We start from the raw sequence: 7,500 nt of genomic DNA, 5'->3' as shown, positions 1-7,500 counted from the left end.
TCTCTCTCTCTCTCTCTCTCTCTCTCTCTCTCTCTTTCTCTCTCTCTATCTATCTATCTATCTATCTCTCCCCCTCCCCTCCCCTCCCCTTCCCTTCCTTCCCCTTCCTTCCCCATCTCCCTCTCCCTCTCTCCCTCCCTTGTACCTTCTCTCTCTTTCTCTCTCCTTTTCTCCTGGTACCTCTTAGACCTACTTGTCCCCCCTTCCCTCCCCCCCTCCTTCACCTCCCCCTTGCCTTCCTCCTCCTCACCCCTTTACCTCCACCCCCACCCCCCTTTCCCGCTCTCCGTCCACCTTACGTGCTTATATAATGTTTATGCATCCTCATGGCATCCTCATGCATTTTCAACCTTTTTAACTCCCGTGTCACATCGGTGTATGTAAAGGCCATCCGGGGGTGGGGAGGGGAGGGGGCAGGGGCTCTGTTGTCAAGTGGCTGTGGCGCCGCTGTGCAGTTTCTCTTCCCCCGCGCCGTTGCCTCCGCGAGACGCTCGATGTGTGGCTTGGCCGGGCCGTGGCTTGGCCGGGCCTTGGCTTGGCCGGGCCGTGGCTTGGCCGGGCCGTGGCTTGGCCGGGCCTTGGCTTGGCCCGGGTTTCCGCTTTTCCCTGTTTGATTACTGGGTTTGTTGTCTCTTTTTGTTTATTTATTTATTATATTATTTATTTTATTATCATTATTATATATATATATATATATATATATATATATATATATATATATATATATTTGGTTATGTGTTATAATAATGTGTTTGTTTATGGATTTAGGGTGAATGTAAGGGTGTTTGTCTGTATATGTATGTGTGTGGGGGTGTATGTGTGTATGTATGAATGAATGAATGTATACATGCTTGTATGCGCATTTTCGTATTTCTTGTCTTCTTATTCTAGCTCATATTTTTTTCTCATTAATTCTCTCTCTTTTCCTTTCCGAATTTCCCATCAATTCTCCTCCTCCTCTCCGCCTCCTCACCGGAATGCAGTAATACCCAGTTGCATTTGTTTTTTCTTTCTTGCAACTTCCCGCCTCTTTATAGAGTTTAATGAAAGTCATTGTTTTTCGTTGCCAGATGTGCCAATTGCGTTTAATTGCTGTTTTTGCGTCGATATTTATCCGGGTGTTTTTCGGGGATTTTTGATGTTTTTGAGTGTAATTTCGAATTGTATTGTATTCTGATCTGTGTTGGTTTGACTATATTTTGCGTGTTTTTCATTTTATCGCCGTCACTATTTTCATCAACTTCCATCTTCATTATCGTCATCGTCGTTATTGTCATCGTCCTCTTCTTCATCTTCATCTTCATTTACATTTTCTTCTTCAACTTCATAATCACCATCACGATCACCATCACCATCATCATCACCATCATCTCCTTCATCACCATCATTTTTCCTTCGATTTGAAACGCCAGTTATCTGTCTCTTGCATTGACCACAAAGAAAAAGAAAGAAAAAAAACGAAAAATTAACTTTTACTTTATTAAGATTATATTGCATAATGAAGTTATGAAGCCGCCTTCCTTCAACCGTGACGTAATTTGCCCGTTGCATGTTGCATTTCTCCGGGGTTGCAAATGCCGACGTTCATTTGCAAGAAGTCGTCGTGCGCAGTGTTGCGTTGGTGACAGATGTTGTTGCTTGGAGATTTCTATTCGCTTGTGTCTAAGCGAGAGGGAGAGAGGGAGAGGGAAGGGAGGGGGGAAGGGGAGGGAGGGAGGGAGGGAGAGAAGGAAGGAGGGAACAGGGGGGGGGCGGAGGGAGGGAGGGAGGGAGGGAATAGGGGGGCGGAGGGAGAGAGAGAGAGGGAGGGAGGGAGGGAGGGAGGGAGGGAGAGGGAGGGAGGGAGGGGACAGACGGAAATAAAGCAAGACAGACAGATATAGAGGCGGAAAATAAGAGAATCCTAGAGAGTATTAACTAAGGACATTGTTAACACCTGGAGACAAAATTTGTTATTGTTATCGTTATTGTTAATGATATTGTTATTGCTTCCTCGCAGATAGCTTCGCTTGCACTTACCTTTTATTATCAATTTATTCGCTTACGTTGTTCTTCTTTTTTTTAATCTTCTGATCTTTTTCTTCTCTTTTCCACTTTTCCCTCAGTTTATTCTTTGTGTTTATTCCCCCTTCTCTCTGTATATTTTGTCTCTGTCCAGTATTTCTCTTTCGTTGTTCTATTTTCTCTCCCTCCCTCTTTCTCCCCTTTTGGGTAAATTTATTGGAACCATAAGTCTATACAGGCGGTGATGAAGAAAGGGGAGAGGAAGAGAGAGAAAAAAAGAGAGAAAAAGAAGTTGGTGAGGAAGTCAAGAGGAAAGAGAGAGAGAAAGGAAGATGAGACAAGATAAACTAAGAGAGAAGGACAGACGGGCAGACAGAGGCAGGCAGGCAGGCAGGCAGGCAGGCAGGCAGGCAGGCAGGCAGGCAGGCAGGCAGGCAGAGAGGCAGGCAGGCAGGCAGGCAGGCAGGCAGGCAGGCAGGCAGGCAGGCAGGCAGGCAGGCAGGCAGGCAGGCAGGCAGGCAGGCAGGCAGGCAGGCAGGCAGGCAGGCAGGCACGCAGGCACGCAGGCAGGCAGGCACGCAGGCAGTCGGCAGACAGTTTTACTGACAGATAGATTTATTAACATACAGACATGCAAGCATGCAGGCAGACAAATTTTTACACCCACCCACCGGGTTTTTCTAACATTATAACATAATTAATATGACTTTTGTCGTTAATTAACGGTCTCGCTGTTACCGTTTTGTTTGCTGTGCCCTCGAGTTTCTTAAGCTGCCCCCGTACCCAGATGACGTAAATGCAAGGGCGAGATAAGTAGGGTTCGTACGGGACGTGAGAGCAGCTGGGCTATTTGAGATACAAGGACAAACCTCGTTCTCTCTTTCTCTCTTCACTTTCCCGAACTTATTCTGTTTCTCTGTTCATTTGATTGAGTGTGTGTGTCTGTGCGTCTCCCGTGCCCTCGCCTTCTCCCTCTCCCTCTCCCTCACCCTCACCCTCACCCTCACCCTCTCCCTCTCCCTCTCCTTCTCCTTCCACCTCACCTTATCCTCCTCTTATCCTCTCTCTCTCTCTCTCTCTCTCTCTCTCTCTCTCTCTCTCTCTCCTCTCCCTCTCCCTCTCCCTCTTCCTCTCCCTCTTCCTCTCCCTCTCCTCTCCCTCTCCCTCTTCCTCGCCTTCTCCCTCTTCCCCTCCCCTCTCCTCCCCCTCCCCCTCCCCTCCCCTCCCCCCCCCCTCCCCCTCCCCCTCCCACTTACAAACATGTAACACTATGTAACCTTCTGTCTGGGTCACCAGACAACCCTCTCTCTCCCCTTCGCTTATCACTGGGTCATTGCGTGTTTAAATGTGTCTATGCGTTTATTTGTTTGTTTTGCTTGTTTGTTTATTTGTTTTTAGTTTGTGTGTATGTGTGTGTATGAATGTATGTATGTATGTATGTATGTATGTATGTATGTATGTATGTATGTATGTATGTATGTATGTATAATGATATTGATAATGATAATGATAATGATAATGATGATGATAGTAATTATAACGATAACGATAACGATGGCGAAGATGGCTTAGTTGATGATGATAACGGTGATGATGATGATGATGATGAAGATGCTGGTATTAAAAATTAAGATAGTGAGGATGACGAAAATAACTTATCGTGTGGAATAAACAAGTGACACAAACATTAACAACAACAGCAACTAAAATCAAACCAAAAAAATGCATAATGCAGAAGTACATCAATATTATCAACAACACCGAGATGACCGGAAGGGAAACCGTGGGTGGGTGGATGCTGCGAGGATGATGCAACTATCGTCTGCTATTGGCGCAGGGACAACGCTGGCCGGAATGTGCCTCTGTGTGGGTAGAGGGGGGGTGGGGGGGTCGTGTGTGGGTAGAGGGGGGATGGGGGTGGGTCGTGTGTGGGCAAAAGGGGTCGTTTTTTGGGTGTAGGAGGGCTGTGGTGGTGGGAAAGGAAGTGTTTTTTATTATTTTTTCCCACCTGTTTTTTTTCTTTCTCTTTTTCTTTCTGTCTTTATTTTTTCTCTTCTCTCTTTCTCTCTCTCTTTTTGCCTCTCTCTCTCTCTCTCTCTCTCTCTCTCTCTCTCTCTATGCCTCTGTCTCTCTCTCCCTCCTCCCTCCTTCCCTCCTCTCCCTCCCTCCCTCCCTCCCTCCCTCCCTCCCTCCCTCCCTCCCTCCCTCCCTCCCTTCTTCTCTCCCTCTCAGCCTCTTTCTTTTGTTCTCTCCTTGTCTCACATGGTCCCCTCCCCCTCCCCTCCCTCTCCCCATTCACCCCGTTCACCCCCATTGTCTGGTCATGCTAGTACATTGACCGGTGAAAGTCAGCCCTTGGAGTTTGCTGACCAGTATTGCTGATGGCTGTTGCCTGGGAAGCTTTGACACACCCATTGCCCATAACCTCCCTCCCCCCCTCACTCCCACCCACCTCCCATTCCCTCCTTCCAACCCCCTTCCCTTTTCTATTCCTCCTGCTTCTCTCAGTTCCCTTTTCTCCTCCTGTTCTCCTTTTCTGTCCCCTTACCACTCTCCCTCCTCCCTTGGTCCTATTTCTTTTTCTTTCTTTTCTCCTATTCTCCTTCCATCCTCTTTTCTCCCATTCTCCTTCCATCCCCCCTCCCCATCTGCCCATCCCTTTTACTTTTATCCTTTCTCTTTCCCCACATCTTTACCCCTTCCTTTTCTTCTTCCCCTCTACATCTCCTTCCTCTCCCCTCTCCTCCCTTTCCCTCTCCCCTCTCCCTTCCCTCTCCCCTCTCCTCCCTTCCCCTCCCCTCTCCTCCCTTCCCCTCCCTCCCCTCCTCCTCCCCTTCCCCTCCCTTCACCTCCCCTCCCATCCCCTCCCCTCCCCCTTCTCTCCTCTCCTTATCTCCTTTCCCCTCCCCTATTCTCTCTTCCCCCCCTTCCCTTTCTCTTCCCTTCCCCCTCTCCCTGGGCATATCCCTTTCCTCCTTCCCACTCTTCATATCTCCTCCTCACCCTGTCTTCCTTCCATTCACCTTCCTCCCTTTTCAACCAAAGTTACAACCAAAATGAATACTTAAGACTGGTTTCCTTGTGCAGTAAGATGTCAAACATGGTACTGGTTATATTTGAATCCCCAGAACCCCCAAGGCTTGGCACAAAATTTGACAATCTGCTCTAGTGATGCATACTTTTGTACCAGTGGTATGTGCACAGGTTTTATTATTGTTACTGTTTTTTAATCCTACCTTTGCTCATGTCATTGATATCATTGTGGTGGCTGTGGTTGATTTTATTGTTATTATTCATTAGCAGTAATAGCAATAGAAATACTAGAATTAGTGTTTTATTTTTTTATTATACTTTTATCAGTATTTAGTGTCTTTAGTAGGAGAATAGATTGATGTAGAATATTTAATAAAATTGTCCATCATTGAGATATTACTGTTACCTTTTTCTCCCACAGAAGCTGGAATGGATTATGTCAACATCCCCCACGTTGTTGCCATGGTGGGTCTGCCTGCTCGTGGCAAGACCTACATTGCCATGAAGTTGGCAAGGTACCTTAACTGGGTCGGCCTTCCTACAAAAGGTATGTCCCGGAGTCTTTGTCTTATTGTTGTGCCTAATTAGGTTTTCAGAGTACATTTGATCATTAAGCCACTCTTGCTTAGAATTGCATTAATTGATTTGAGAGTTATGGATAATGACTGTTTGTGTGTTTTCAAAAACTAATGAATATAAACACTATTTTGCTAAGAAAACAAAGGAGCAAATTGATTAACAGAAAAAAAATTGTGTCTGACTGTTAACTGTCATTGCCTGAGGATTACTATAAAAAAGGGAGAGAGAAAAGATGAAAAATTATAGATAAACTTGATAAGCTTGTAGAGTGCCACTTCAGTTTTATTGCTATATGTATTAAGATAATGGACGGAAAAATAGTGCAGTACAAAATACCAGTAGATAACCTGTATATGTATGTTAAAAAGTAACAACGACTTTTACAGTATTCAATGTTGGGGATTACCGTCGTCGGGCCATTGGGAGCTACCAAGGCCACGATTTCTTCCCACAAATCGCGAGCACAACGGGAAATAATGCACTGAGCTCTCGTGTGCAATTTTTCCTTTTCCTGCTTCTCTTGTTTATTTATTTCCATTCCTATCATTCGTCATACCTTCACTTGTTCTCTTCCTTATTCTACCTTTTATACTTCCTTTCTTTTCTCTCCCTCATTCTCCCTTTTTCATGCCCTCCTTCCTCCCATTTCTTCATCTTTTCTCTCTTCCTCATTCTCCCTTTACACTTCCTCTCTCCTTCTCTCCCTTTCTCTTTTCTCTCTCTTGCAGTTTCTCTCCCTTTCTATTCTTCCCTCCTTTCCTGTCATTTCTCCTCCTCCTCCTCCTCTCTCCATTCCCCCTATACCCTACCTCCCCTTTTCTGTCCTCCCCCTTCTCACAATTTCTGTGATGAAGGTTTTGATGAATTTCAGATTTCCCTGCAAACAATTTTTCTTGATTTATTTTACTCACACTCTGTTGGCAGGTATACATTTTTGTAGTATACATCATCTCTCTTTGTATTTGTAATTTATCATAACTGCCTTCCATCTTCAGGATGTGTGTGAGTTCCTGCAGTCTGGGGGGATGGTTGCTGTATATGACGCAACCAACACAGGCAGGGAACGACGGGAGCTGATCCACCACATTGTCTGCCAGCGTATGGGATATAAACTCTTCTACATTGAGTCAATTTGCAATGATCCATCCATCATTGAAACCAACATCATGGTATGCAAAATTATTATTTTTTTTGTTGCTGTTTTTGTTTAGGGATGTAAGGAGATCATTTGGTTGGTGTATTAGGGTTCTTTGTTTTTTCTTTTTTTTTGGTTTCGTTATTAAAAATTATGGTCTAGAAGTTATGGGTGGAATTGTTAGAAGACTGTTGACTCATTTGGTTATATGGGGGGATTGTGATTAAAGGATTGGTTTAGCTTAGAGTTTTTAAGTTTTTAAGTTATATTTTAGTTGTTTAGGGTTTCCCCTATATTGGGGGAAAATATTTTGCTTCAAAGTATTATCTAACTATATGTGTAACCTCTCGAAATTTTCACTTAAGGTACAGAAAGCAAATAAACAGATTGACGAGATTTTTGTTTTTTTTAAAGTGCAGAGATCCAGCTTCCTAAATGTGTCTCTCTCCCTCGTCACCCAGGAATGCAAAGTGACCAACCCAGACTACACCAACATGGAGAAAGAGGATGCAGTGAAGGACTTCCTCAAGCGCATCGAGCACTACCGTATCTCCTATGAGACACTGGACGAGGAGGAGGAAAGCCAGTACAGTTTTATGAAGATCTTTGATGCTGGTAAAGGATATTTATTTATTGGTTGACTTATTCAAAAAACTGTAAGGATTGGAGATTTAGAGATAATGGTGTTTTGTCTCCTGATTTTAACACTGTATATATTGTACTGGATACAGGAGAAGTTACATGAAAAA

The 7,500-nt window shown here is 44.6% G+C and overlaps 1 protein-coding gene across 1 annotated transcript in view; it reads left to right on the top strand.

Moving 5' to 3' along the window:
* Positions 1–7,500, top strand: part of LOC119597656 (6-phosphofructo-2-kinase/fructose-2,6-bisphosphatase-like) — a 74,743-nt gene that overhangs the window by 49,908 nt on the left and 17,335 nt on the right. The window contains exons 2-5 of the mRNA XM_037947251.1: positions 5,459–5,584; positions 6,003–6,114; positions 6,596–6,785; positions 7,213–7,366. Of these exons, the coding sequence (XP_037803179.1) occupies positions 5,459–5,584; positions 6,003–6,114; positions 6,596–6,785; positions 7,213–7,366 (582 nt within the window). The remainder of the gene's footprint in view (positions 1–5,458; positions 5,585–6,002; positions 6,115–6,595; positions 6,786–7,212; positions 7,367–7,500) is intronic.

Source organism: Penaeus monodon, chromosome 39 (genome assembly GCF_015228065.2).
Source record: "Penaeus monodon isolate SGIC_2016 chromosome 39, NSTDA_Pmon_1, whole genome shotgun sequence".
Taxonomy (NCBI): domain Eukaryota; kingdom Metazoa; phylum Arthropoda; class Malacostraca; order Decapoda; family Penaeidae; genus Penaeus; species Penaeus monodon.
This window is presented reverse-complemented; position numbering and strand designations above follow the sequence as displayed.